General features: G+C 42.7%; 1 protein-coding gene across 10 annotated transcripts in view; it reads left to right on the top strand.

Annotated features, from left to right (window-relative positions):
• The window catches only part of LOC120723761 (rho guanine nucleotide exchange factor 9), a 44,800-nt gene that overhangs the window by 12,024 nt on the left and 18,324 nt on the right, over positions 1-14,452 (top strand). For 5 of the 10 annotated variants that reach the window (XM_040015446.1, XM_040015447.1, XM_040015450.1 and 2 more), the window contains one exon: positions 14,039-14,218. In XM_040015446.1, the coding sequence (XP_039871380.1) occupies positions 14,039-14,218 (180 nt within the window). Of the gene's footprint in view, positions 1-3,863; positions 9,255-9,294; positions 11,127-14,038; positions 14,219-14,452 lie in introns of those variants that run through there. The other 5 variants (XM_040015454.1, XM_040015455.1, XM_040015451.1 and 2 more) reach the window with 4 other exon arrangements.

Consider the following 14,452-nt stretch of genomic DNA (forward strand, 5'->3'; position numbering starts at 1 on the left):
TTTCACTGCAGAGTTTTGCATTTCAATCTGCTGTTCTGCTTTTGAACTCTTGTGGTGTGGAAGCAGTGAGAATGTAAAATCGTTTTCGCTCAGAGGACAGGTGGAGGTTTCTAACCATCCCTGCAGTTTGTAGCTAGTCGCACATCTATGGCATGCACTGTGTGATAGTAGATTAGAGTGAAAGCATGGACTCATCACTGCTAACTGCTGTCCCACAGACTATGTGAGAAATGTTTTACAGGAAAAATCTAAACATGGACGTTTTTTTACTCCTGAAAAGCCGTACCCAACAAGCATCGCATGCAAATCATCCTGAGTTGGAAAAGTCAGGAAGAACAGGAAGGCACTTCTCTCTACATGCTTCCGGGGGGTCTGGGCTGCAGGTGGCAGCCAGTGGCTCTGATGAATGGTGACAATAACACATGCTTACTACACACACAGCCAGCACAGTCGAGTGTAGAGAAGCAATGCCAGTTTTTACAACCAACCTAGCAAAGGCCACTTGACTTTATCCCTCACACCTTAGCTGGGGTCTCTCCAGCGACGAGTCTGTGGGCTTCATGAAACCACACACTGACTCTCACGCTGAACAGAACCATAACTAAGAAACTGCAGTTACAACAGTGCTTCGTATTGGTTGCAATGTCTCAAAAGCTGCCTCACCATTACACACTTTGTTACGTTAAGTAAATATTTTAACAGAAACAGAGTTCTCCCCTCTATTAGAAGGCATTTGAAAGCGGTCATTTAAATGCATGTTTTATCACCGAGATGATTCAGGGAGGCAGCTTAATGAGTGAAAGGGATATCAAGATGATAATTTAATGGCATCATTTAATGAAATAGTCACTTCTGTTATCTTCGTTAATCGTCTTTAAAGAAACATTTTTTCTGTTTGGGAAATTACACGTATTTCTCAAAGAAGAGAGATCAAACTATCGTTACAACTCACATAAATGTGAAGCTACAGCCAGCAGCTGTGTGGCTTACAGCAAACAGTGACAGCTTGAACAAGTGCTTTCAATCTCATTAGGATTTTTTCTTAATAGAGGTGCGGGAGGATAATGCTGAGATTCATTTGTTTATTGCATTTTTGAAGCTATCAATGCACAATTAAATTACTCTGTGTTATACGGTTATGACAGTAGCGTGGTAAGCTTCTGTCACAGAAGTGTGGAAAACAGGTGAGGCGTGCATCAAATGAGTTTCTAATTTTATATGTTTCAAAAATCTTCAAAGGCTTGCTTTCATTCCACAGAGAGACTTGATGTGGCATTCCCTAAGTTCAGCCTGTGTTTATTCAAAGACTTTCCGTCTTTAGTTCTGCTAGCGCTGCACAATACTATGCAGTCTCACCAGGGACTGACCCAAAGACCACAGTCGCTGGACAGATTCAGTTTGTTTTGCAGTCTCAAGAACACACAGATACTGTATTGATTTGTCATTAAATAGCAATTCATTCTCATGACTGTATCATGCATGAGCAGCACTATTTCTCTTGAAGCTATTAGGCCCTGGAGTGTTTTGATATCACTTTTGAAATATGTATCCGTGATTTTGTCTGCCCTACTTGGCATCTATCTTACTCTATTTCTCAAATCTCTCCGTGCGCTGACCCACTGACTCGACTTTACACTAAAAGCCAAATTGAGCTGAACGAATAAACAGCTGATGCCTGAACAATGGTGACAAAACTGCGTTCAGGAAAAGTCCAGCACTTTATTTTTAGGGCGCTTTTGTGGCTGAAAGGCCTGGGAGGAAGCAGGAAGTCAGTGTGGTTGCCGTGGGGATGGGAGGAGAAGAAAAGAATTGGAGCAGACAGAAGGGAAATGGGTGTGGTGGGCTTTGCCTCCTATTAACTAAATACCTACTGACCACAAACAGATTCATTTGCTAGCACTGAAACTTTGCAGTCTTTTTCAGAGAGAGGTCATAAGATAGTGGCGGCTTTTAACTAATCCAAAAATGAAAAGTAAGAATTAAAGTAAGTCTCAAAAGAGCTGATCCCAGACCAGCAAATGAGCAGCACTTGTCTTAAACTGATATCATGTAGAATCCAGCTTTTACCCTGGGGCATAAATTACTGGTTAATGTTCTGTCATATGCAGGGTGTTTTTCCACATTGTGCCAGCCTTGTTCAAGGACGGCAGTTTTTACTTAGCTTTATTCTAATATTATTTAACCACCAAGTTGATATATAAACATGCACTGCATTAGCTGCTGTTCATTGGACCGACGCATTTACACAGCTACCATATTGTTCAGGGGCATCAGTATCCCCTAATGTATTCAGACCTGTAGGAAAAAAGTCTACCTATTTTAAGCAGTTTATCTCAAACAGCACATGTTTAGTATTAGATTTAATAAGCATTACACGTGTTAGCAATTTACACTGTGACAGAAGAACAGCAGCAAAAGCGAAAGGGATGATTTACAAGATGGTATTGAGACCTGCTGTGATGTATGGTTTGGAGATGGTTGCACTGATAAAAAGAAAGGAGGCCGATCTGGAGGTGGCAGATCTGAATATGTTAAGATTTTCATTAGGAGTAAACGGACAAGAATATTAGAGAGACGGCTAAGGTTGAGTGGCTTTGAGACAAAGTTAAAGAGAAAAGGCTGAGATGGTTTAGACATGTGCAGAGGAGGGATAGTGGATATACTGCACAAAGGATGTTAAAGATGGAGTTGGCAGGCAGAAGGAAAAGAGGAAGACCTCAAAGAAGATTTGTGGATGTAGTTGAAGAATGACCTGCAGAGGGTTGGTGTGACAGAGGAGGACAGTAGGGTTAGGGTTAGATGAAGGCAGATGATCTGCTGCGGGAATCCCTAAAGGGATCAGCCGAAGGAAGAAGAAGCAATTCACAGGAAATTTGTAAAGATGCTTGGGAAATGTAAAAATGCTCCTTAATTGCATTGAGTTGTTTGTCAAGTCTTTGGGTGTGACAGCAACAGTTGACTGAAAAGTCATGTGACTCACTGTGTTTTTATCAAGGCTGCTGTCTACTAACTTCTGGGAACTTACACAGTAAATGAGTCTGTGTGAATGACGCTTTCTACATGCTGTTACAACTTGATCACTTGCATGCAAATGGATTGTCAACAGTGTGTCATGGACATAGTTTGGGACTCGTTAGCAACATAACACAATATTTTACAAAAACTTGTCACCATTGGAATCTTCTTCCTTTGGTGCTTAGTTTTGACTTTTAATTTTTTTTTCATTAAAACACAGTAAGCAGAAAAAACATTTTACAGTAATGATATCTTCAGAGAGTACAAAGTCACTGTGAACATGAACATCATGTTATAAGGTTGTATTGATCTCTCTCTTTTTTTTTCTTTTTTTTTTGCCTGTCCCGTTTGGATCTTTAGCCATCAGAATTGTTGTCTGAAGGCCAAGAAAGATGCCAAGTGGATTTACTTTACCAAGTGGATCATCATGGCCTTGCCATATTGGTCCATTTAATTGACCTTTATTATAATTATGTATTTATTTTATTTTCGTTTTTTAAAGACGGGACAGACATGACTGGGGGATAGGACAGGGAGAAAGAATGAAAGAAAGAGAGGGAGAGAAAGAAAAATAGAGGGGAGAAGAGATGGTGAGAAAGGGGGGAAGAAAAAAAAAGAAAAAAAACAAACAAAACACCTGGATCACCTGTATGGAGATAAAAAAAAACCAGAAGAAAAAAAAACAAACAACAAAGAGCAACATAATAAAAACAACACCATCACAATAAACTAGCTAACAATAGATAACAGTAGATACTTTTTTAATTTCACCTGTTGAGAATGAAAAAAGAAAACAAGCAGAAGAAAACGAGAGCAATAGAGTAAACAGCATCACGATGATATATGGGAATATAACTGTAAATACTAAATATTAAACATTATTATTGATCTCATATTAAGATCTGCTGAGGTCTAGACAATGTTTTTTTTCTTATCAATAAACCCATAGAATAGAAAAAGGGTGCACTTTCTTTTTCACAACTCGATATACAAATGAATCAGTAGTTATATTCAGACCTACTGAGGCTGGATTTCACCCATTAAAAAAAAAAATTCCCACAATTTACCTTTTATAAATTTCACTCATCTCTCCTTCAAGGTCATCTTCTGATGGCCCTTTGGACTGCTTTCCACACAGATGCTATTTTTAGATCACTCTGCTCTGTCCCCTTGCACTTGTGTCATTGGTATGCACAGTGGATCTTCCCGAGTATGTGAAAACAGCAACATTTCAACTTGAATTTGAACCCTGAATTGTGTTAGTGTGGCTTAAGTCACCTATGTTTTCAGTGCACAGAAAGACGATTGTCTCCCTCAGATGCTGCAGTCTGACCCTCTAGAACGAATTAATGCTGTACAACCCTGTGAATACTTCATAAAAACAATAACCATGGTCCTGGTTTTGCTTCTAACCTTAGATGCAAATTTGAGGTTTCACTGTAAAATTGCAAACCGTGCAGTGCAGGTAGTCGTGATGGGATCTAAATATAGCAGCAGTCCTGGAGAAAGTCCAGAGGTGCACGATAAGATCACCTTCGGAGTAGGATCGGATAAATACTGATCTGGTTTGGTTTTTAATGTCTGTAGGCAGAATCCCAGAACTTCCTAACCGTTACTCGGGTAAATATGAAAGGCAGTTATTTGTAGATTAGTAAAATAGACCTTTGTTTGTGTGAGCTGTTCTCTCATGGGTAAAACATGTCCCAGTGAAGTGGGGAGCCAGCAGCTGCTTCTGTGAAAGCGGTTCAGGGTCATTTTCACATGAGAGGATGAAGAGTGATGTCACTAAATTGACTGTCAGTTTGGTTTAGTGGTTGACAGTCCTGAAATTGGTGCAAGTCATACGACTGAGCTGCGTCTGTGCTCGTTCCCTAAGTAATGCACATTCACTAAGTGTAATTTCAGACTCATTTAACGTAATTCTCTGCCAGTGGGAAATATTCTGCCGTTTATACCATCTCTTTTTTTTTTCTTCTGTATATGTATGAGTATATTAGCATTGGTGTCTGTGCAGATTTAGACTTTCAGATGTGACCTTTGTTGTCTAAATGTCAGGGAGATTGGAGAGGGAGCCCACAGAGGTAGGGCAGGCTTATGTAATCTCCTCACTCTGTGTTGCACACACACAAGCAGAGAGAAGGGGGGAAAAAAGCTTGTTTGAGGACGGTTGTCATATCTCAGCTGTGATGCCTTGTATGGCTCTCTGTTCTCTGAAAGCCAAGCTTTCAGGAGCCATTGCTTTTATCAGCATGTATGTGCAGAAAGTGCCCTGGAAATTATTTATGGCTTTAAAAATACTGATATATTGCACTCCTTTGGTGTTATTCTCTTAAACTTAGTCTGAGGTCTTTTGATTCATTCCAAAGCTCACAGCTCAATGTGAAGTTAGAGTGTAGTTTGGAAAGGGAGTGTGTATCCGTGTGTAGGATGGTTGACTAGGGAGATGGAACTGAAGTGATTCTCCTATGTTAATTTATTCACAATCACGTTGTGCTCCACTCATAATCTGCCAACAATCCCGCAGGCTGGGATGTGCTCATGTTCATCTAAGGTATCACTGTGAACATGAAGGCCAAAATTATGTGCATGCCAATGGCAAACACGTGCATCAGATCGGAGCTTGGGCCATTTTGTCCTGTCACTTTCGATAAACTTAAAAAAACTCAACACTGAAAAACATTGCACTGCACACCAGACACTAGTCTCCTTTAGGTCTGAAAGGCTGCTCTGTAGTTGTAGTAGTTGTTCCTCTCTCTTTTTCAGAGGACTTCACCTGTTTCCTGCACAAACTTCTAGCAGTCAGAGTTGATTTTGATCCGCAGAAACTTAACAGAACAACACCACAAGCACAGCCTCCTTTTCAACCATTCAATCAATATGCTCAAAATGCTCCAGTCACACTAAAAGATATCAAACCACAGCTGCACTTGTTTATGTTGGCCATGGGTGTAAAACGCTAACTAAGCTAGCAGTAACAGCAGTCTGTGTTTCACATATTTCTGTTGCAAATGTGACAGTTTAGAATATATTGCTACTGACTTTTAAATACTTTATTTCTACAGTGGGCTGCTGTTGAAATCCTCCTCATTTCCCAGTGACCGTAGAGTCAGAAAGTTGTTCTTGAGTTTTGTTACTTATGTTTCACCGAATCACAACAGTAATCATCTCAAGGTACTTTACAGTGTAAGCTACAAAAATGACAGAAACGAGAAATGAGCAGGCATTTGGCAACAGTGGAGAGAAATAACTCCAGCAGAACCAGGATCAGGGAGGGAGGCCATCTGCCACGAGCGGTTGGGAGGCAAAAAGAAAAGCACAGAGATCACAAGTAACAAACAGGACAACACGCAAACAAGAGGAGAGAGAAGACACAGAGAAACGACATGCAGTTGTGGCATCTAAGCACATTTGGTGTCGAGGGGAGGGGATCGAAGGAGAAGTGATTTACAGGGAGCTGCTGAGCCAGTGTGGGCGGGAGATTTGTGATCTCCCTTTCTAGTGCCTGCACCTTCAGTTATTACTACTACAGAAACATAATTTAAGACAATGATGATGTCACATGGCCCATTATGGCCTTTAAAATACACTTTGGGGTATAATTACAGTTGTTGTTTTTTAAAATATCCTTTATTTTTGGGAAACAGTTACTATGATCTGGTTCTTTTACAAGTGATGTATATTGTTTAGTTTTTCGCAACGCTAGCTGGGGGTCTGAGGTCTACCAGCACTGTCAGGTTTGACATATCATGTCCATAAATCCATGTTTGCATAGATCATTGTCAAACAAAGCACATCAAATACCCAATCATTTGATGTCTAAGATATTAAAATGTAAAAACGTCCAATGGGTGATTTCTTTTAATTAGGCACCGCTTGGAACTGACATTTCCTCCGTGAGATCAGTTTCAGCCTTTTTATTGCAGCAGGCAACTGAAATAATTTTTCAAAAGTGGATACCAGTGCTGAAATTTACACGTTTGTCCCTCTGGAGCCATTAGTTTTATAAATCCCATTAGCTGCTTGAAGTTTCAAAGTTTTCCAACTGACCCATCATTTCTATCTAAGGAAACTGATTTATTACACAATTTCAACCACTGGATACATTTCACAGGTATTTCTCTTGATTTAAAATTTCTATGAAGTCAAATTCATAACTTAGAAACCTAAGCACCTAAGAGCTTCTTCTTTTCAAGTAAAATAAAATGATGGCAATGACACATACAGCATGTTCATTAACGTTCATGTAGTACCAGTTTTCCCCTTTTTTTCCCCTCAAAGCACTTTTTACACTGCAGGCTGCATCCACAGATACATTTTCAATGCTAACACACATCAGGGGATTCTTGGGGTTCGGTTTCTTGCCCACGGTCACTTCAGCATATAGATCCAGGAGCTGGGGATCGACTCACCAATCTTCTGAAAACTATGCAACCCACTCTAAATCCTGGGCCCCCATGAACAGAGATCCTGTTCATGGGGGCAGATATCCTGTGAGAAATTTGCCACCAGTGAGGAGTGCAAGGGTCCACCCAAGAGACGTGACAAACACCATAAAAATAGTGAGACTACTGAAGACTTGTACATGGTTAAACGTGTATGATTTAACAATAAAGTCATTCAGAAAAAATCTTGTTTAGTGGAAAAAAATTTACTTTGTTGCAACTTAATTGATTAATACTACATTTGTGGAGGCATCTTCCATTTTAAAAAAGCAACAACAGCAACAGGTAACATTAAAACTGTACAGAAATTGAAAAAAAAAATAATTGCAAGGAAATGGTGGTCTTAATTTTATCTCTGCCCTCTATGGAGAGTAGTGTCAGTGTCCTTTTATGTAAGGAACTCTTTCTTTATGGATGCACGTCCTTTGTTTTTGGAGCACTTTATTAGATACTAGAGCAAAGGTAAGTCTGCATCAGGCAGAATTAATGTAGCATAGATGTGGCTTGGATTTTGAACTGCATATGCAAAAAAGGTTGCACTGCAAATGAAAGCAATAACTTTTAAGGTTAGCTCCACAGAGTACATCTAGTCCAAGTTCTCCAGTTAAGTGCACGCTGGACCGGTCTTCACACGAACTTAGAACTTAAAACTTGAGGTTCATCTCTTGAGGTTCATCCACTCCAGCAGGACTGAATTGGACACCTTTGATCCCTGAGAAACCGTTGCATGTCCGAGAGATGGCACCTTTAAATGGTCTTCTTGCATCAGTGAGGTGCGCCCGGTGCACCAGTGGTAATGCAGAAAGTGCATTTCTTTGAATATCAAACCAGCTCCTGTCGATGAATCTGCTGCCACTGATAAATTGGCAGACATTATGCCAATAAAATTATAAGATGGTGATCACTTTGAGGAACATGCATCCATTACTCTGACATTTATTCTCCTTCATGCCGGGGTTGTTAATGGTAAATGATAAATCACCACGGCACCACCACGATATTTTTAGACGGGGTGGGAGATGAATGAGGTTATGATTCTGGTCTCAGTGGTCGATGTAGTCAGCGAGGGGCTGGCTGTGCCCCTCCCCCGGCTGTAGGTGATGGCTGACGCCGGTAGTCTAGCGGCAGAGAGCTGATCACTATTAACACAGGACCGCCTCTCAGGCTCACAGCCGTTCTCCCTGGTCCCCCACTCACCGGAAGGCAGCTCAGCAGCTGCGAACAGCCTGCGCACAGCCTCCCTCTTGTGTGCTCTGAGAATCTATTGGCCTGAGAGACGGTCGGGTTGAGGGAAGAGGCGAAACACCGGCAGGTGTTGACTAGCGGGGAGAAATCGCGGTGCAGACTGATGACGATGATGATGGTGAGGATGATGCATCTCTTCCCGTTATCTTTATGAATCGCATCGCGCTGTGTGGAGAGAAGTAGGGGCATCTTTTCGTCATTTCTTGCCTAACTGTAATGGAGGATTTCTGGTTGCTTTGAGGCTGCGTGTCTAAGTGTGGAGAGCTGAATACCGCCCGTAACTGAGAGCACAGCTCAGCATCGGCCCGCAGCGCTGCGCCATGGCCTTGGACGTCCAGACTTGCGCGGTGTTTACGGTGATCGCGGTTCTGGTGCTTGTGAACGTGCTGTTGATGTTCATCCTCGGTACTCGTTAAATGGATCTGCGCTTGGGGCCCGGTTCGCAGCGCAGCGCACTTTCACACAGGAGAGGAGAGAACAGCAGTGCGCGTTGGTCGAGAGCGGGGACACCCGGCGCTCCATCACGGCTACGCGTTGAAATGAATGACGTTGGTACAACATAATGTATTTCTGTTTCTTCCCACCACCCTACCACCACCCCCCACCCTCTCCCTCCTTCCAATCCTTCGTTATGTTTTGTGTCCTCCTCCCCCCCGTTTGTGATAGCTAGTGTTGTCTGGTGGTGGTCGTAGTTGTGCGGATACAGATCTGTGATGCGCTTACCTTTTTCTGTGGTGACTGGAAATTCATTTTCCCCGCATAATAGTATAAACATCTCCCCTCCAACCCACCTTCCCCAACCCCACGTCGATCTTCCCCTCTCCTCCATGTTGAATATTGTGGATTATGCGCATTGATGAATTTTATTCTATAATAATATGACTTTTAGATGGGAAATGAATGTGACGGTGTTTTTAAAAATCATTCTAACAACGTCCTACTGCTGCATAAGGACTTGTTTTTTTCCTCCCTTTTGTGATCCACTGTAGCCTCATCCACAATATGGCAGCTAATAGCTGTGCTGTGATATCTCCCCACAAGTCAGTGTGATATTTGTAGCAAATAGCGGTGCAAGTGAGAGGTTTGTGCTGCTGATCACACACTCTAGAGCATCATTGTAGTCTCAGCTGAACAGTAACAAACAGCATGGCAGGGTAGGCCTAATAAAGCAGGGCCTCATCACTCCAGGTTTCCCCCATTTTAGATTCAGCTAAACTGAGCTCCCATTTCACAGCCCCCCCCCTTATATTGTGCCCTGTTTTCTCTCTTGCACTTGTAGCACCTGTTTCTGAAGCCCACACGTTATGTCACCCAGGCACTAAATGGTGACTAATAAAAAATGCATCATTATATATTTCTTTCAGATGCAATGCAGTCCAAGTGAAAAGGCTTGTCAGCTGGAGATGACAAAAAAAAGTCTTTTTCCTTCCATTCTCTTCCAAGTGCACCGCCATAGTCTAATAAAGAATTGGAGGCAGGTGTCATGAATGTTGAATGAACGTCTGAAATAGATATTCTGAAAGCCCTATCCCAGAGCTGTCCATGACAGTCCTATTAATAGGGATGTTAGACTCACCAGGTTTTCTGAAGATACTGTATGTGCTTCCTCACACTCACTGCTAAGTGCTGTGTGTTTTCTGTGCGTGTGCAGTTAAGTGATAAATGTTGGACTGCAGGTGCTGTGAGATGTGTATTATGAACACAGATACCTCCATCACATGCTGTTGCATGAGGGCTGGTGTTTTCATCTCTGTGGCTGGTACAAACGCATAAACAGCATCCCCCTTTCGGAGACCCCCGCAGGACTGTAAGCATGCAAATCGTCACAAGATCGTAACGTGCACCGCAGTGGTTATGGGTCACATGGCCAACAAACGGAGTGCTAATTACAGATGTGTTGCTCACATGTAAGTATGCGAGCATGTTAAGTGATATGGGTGAGAGGTAGTCTCGAGTGGGTGTTATCTGCTGTGCCTTTTCAGTCTGCGTCCTGCGCACATCCCGAGCGTTCACACGTTTGTAATTCCACCAGGGCAGGTGCCTTCTAATAGAGTTCTGTTAAATGCTGTGCAGTCAGAAGTGTCAATGTGCAGATGGTGTGCGCGAGTGGGACAGCGGCGTGTGTGAGGATGTGTGTGCATTTCTCACCGGTTTTAAACAGAGCATCTTTGATTGGCTCCCAGACTCAGGGTATAAGTGTATTACATAACAGGGTTGGCAGACACAGGGAGGACGGACCGCGAGACTCACTCGGTGCATTGGAAAGAGAAGCCTCTTTCTGGAATACACTACCTTGTTACTTTACGGCTCAGGCTCTCGCGGAGGACCGTCACCTATTCCAAAACAGGGGTTCGATTATCATGATCGTATGAACCGGACTTCTCCATGCATACACTCTCCGAACAGTTACATGCCACAAACATGGTAAGGTTGGCTAAAGGCGTATGTGTGTGTGCATGCGTGGTTGTTCAGGGATGCTATTGGTACTTTGGTGCAGCTGTGCTAAGGTTGGATACAGAGGAGGATGTTGGAATGCAGTGGCTTTGCCAGTGCAGTGAATGCTGATGTGTTGCGCTGCAAAGATGATATAAGCAAGTGAATCTGCTTTCTATTCGTACACATTTCCATGTCAGGCTCCATGTCTGTGCTCTGACATGTAACAGAAAGCACTGTCACAAACGCCTATATAAAGGGAAAGATTCCTCTGCATTCATTTGCATTGACCCAAATACGGGTTTTGCGGTTCAGAGATATCTGCTTAGCCCTCTGATCTTTCATGTAGGAACTGCAGTGTGCCCATAATGATGACATAGGTCATGACAGCTGATAGACACACATGTAATGATGAGTATGATGAGCAAGCCCTCTCTGTGCTTGGCTCTGTGTGTTTACTGTATTATCCAGCTAGGTATGGGGCCGTGCTTAGGCGGGAACGGGGGAAGATTGATTATGTAATGCTTTTAATTTATTCAGACATGTAGAGGGAAAAAAGGATGCAATATATTGGAGAGGGCAGTACTGATCTCATTAGAGAGATGGAGGGATAAACGGAAAGAACTGAGGAGGGAGGAACACTGTGAATGGATCTCCATCCCTCTTTCCTTTGCTCTTTCTGTCTGTTGCCCGTATTACAGCAGATTGATGGGGACAAGAGAGATTGCACTTGTAGTGAATGGGGCTGAAAATGGAGTGGTGCTGGAGGGACGACGAGGGGGTGGGAGGGCAAGAAGCAAGGCTGACCTCAGTGCCAAGGCTCATCTCTTCTATGGGCTTCTTTTTATGGTGTAAGTCAAGTGGAGCTGATTTGGCTTCCACTAGTTATTCCTTCAGGTGTTTTTTTTCCCTAATAGATCATTTAAATTCCCTTTTCTGAACCAGCAATGATTTTTTAATGTTTTTGAGCACTACTTATTGATCCTGTTTCCATGGCAGCGTGACACATGTTTTTGCGGTAACCCTCCTCTCTTCCTGAAGTGGAGCGCTTTGAGATATAGGCTACAGCTATTGTTACCCCGGCTACCTGTCCAAAGTGATGCCTGGCTAAACATCTTTGATCTCCGAACTGTCTGCAGAGGCCCGTGCTGTTTTCCTTTGCATTTTTAGATTTAATTTGAAATTGCAGTTTGTGATTGATTTTAATATTTAATAGCTGAGTGACACTGCAGTTATTCGGTGGTCACTCTTTGTGTGTGACTACTCTCTCACACACGCACACGCGCCTAAATGTGGAAATATTGTGGTGCACCCTGAAATGTCCTTGCCTCATCCCATCATCTTGTCAATATCAGTGAAGCATCCTCATCTGTCACCATGACGACGGCTGTTCTTTCACTTCCAGGCATGGAAGTCCGTCCCTCCCTGTATTCACTTCTCTGCCCTGATTGGCTTATAGCCCCTGTAGCTGTCTCAGTAATCCATCAGGGTGGTGGTCTTGTCTACCGGTTGGAGGGCCCATGTAGCTGCTGAGTTTGACACATGCACACACTGTGTTGTTTCTTATAGACACACTGCAAACTCACTGCATCGGCAGGAAGGTAGAAAAGCAATTTTGTGCTAGACTGAGGTAGAGGTAGGAGGGTCATTTTTGTCTTTTACAATAGACAAAATAATCTTAGATAATTAAAGAGAAAAAAAACAATTAGCTAAACGTATAAAATGAAAGTAGCTCAATAGGATTATGCAAAGGCCTTAAGAGAAGTAAGGAACTAATTTTGTAGCCATCCCTGTGACAGCTATTTCTGCAGGCCTTTGATAAGTCCTTACCTAGAGCCACAGCATCCCTTGTCAGGGTTGGTTAGCGCTGGCTGCTCTGCCCACAGCCCCAGGGACTGGATGCGTGGTTAAGCTCCGGACTGGAGAATGCTGATGAACACTACTGTGGAGAGAACAATTGGGACAAACAGTTGGATTTGTTCCACGGATGCATACACAGGTTTCATGCATACAGAGTAAAAACGTGGGGCTGCACGCATGCATGGGGTTGTGCTTCACAAGGTAACAGAGCTAAGTGATCAGTGTGACAGATGGTGACGCTTTAGATTGATGATTTCAGGCGCTAAAGAACATGTCTTTTAATGAGAACAACCTTTAGCTTCTCCGGTTCCCCCTAAAGAATACTGATCACCTTACAATCTCTAATTGATGCACATCAAATAACTTTGCTCATGTACGTTGCACAAATTCAATCTTTATTTTTAGTGTCGCATAATGTCCACATTATTTATTCATGATTTTAAAGTCAATAGAAAAGATTTGATGAGTCATCCTTTCATGTTTGGTAGAAGACTGCTGCAGATAAAATAACAAGCCCCAGTGACAGCATGAAGGAAAGGAGATTATCCCTTCACATTTGTTTGCTCCTTAGCATTTATATTACATTAACACATGTAATTATTCTAATGTCATAATGGGCCAATTACCGTCCCTGTGTGGAGACTGGTGCTGTGCCACTGAACACAGAATGTTTCCCCACTAACGGCTCTGCCTTTTTTGTATCGTTGTTTTATTGTTGTGTTGTACTATGATCTGTGTTGGCTATTGTGCCGTTCTATTTGCTGTGCAGTCCCCGAGCTGCTAGCGGGCCCTGGCTTTGAGGGCCTATGTTTAACTCCATTAGAAATCTGAGTGGGTTTAACAACAAGGACTCACACATACTGAAGCCAAAATGTGGCATATTACTGTACTGCATTCAGTTTCAGATTTGATTCATTTACCGTTTTGGATCACGTTGGATTGTGTTCTGTTGATCAATGTTTAGTGTTTACTCCTGCTTCACAGCTTCACGTGATCAGAATAATACATAAGGTATTTCTTGTCTCTCCTTCCAATTCCTACAGTTGATAAGTGGAGGTTCAATCGTCAACGCTGAGGCGGTATGGGACCATGTGACCATGGCGGACCGGGAGTTGGCGTTTAAGGCCGGTGACGTCATCAAGGTGCTGGACGCCTCCAACAAGGACTGGTGGTGGGGCCAGATTGATGAGGAGGAAGGATGGTTCCCTGCCAGCTTTGTACGGGTGAGTTAGCTGCAGCCATGGCTGGCCAGCGACCACAGACACAACAGACACCCACACACGTACACAAATGGAGGCACATGAACATATGCACCCGAGCTGATAAATAAACATACAGGAAGGTACACATGCACAATTATTCCGCCTTACACAAACACACTTTCACAAAGCACACACATTAATATGCTTCTTCCACAGTTCCACTGTTAAGTGCTGCTTTATTTTAATAATACATAA

The sequence above is a fragment of the Simochromis diagramma genome, unplaced genomic scaffold (assembly GCF_900408965.1).
Source record: "Simochromis diagramma unplaced genomic scaffold, fSimDia1.1 OVJJ01000685.1, whole genome shotgun sequence".
Taxonomy (NCBI): domain Eukaryota; kingdom Metazoa; phylum Chordata; class Actinopteri; order Cichliformes; family Cichlidae; genus Simochromis; species Simochromis diagramma.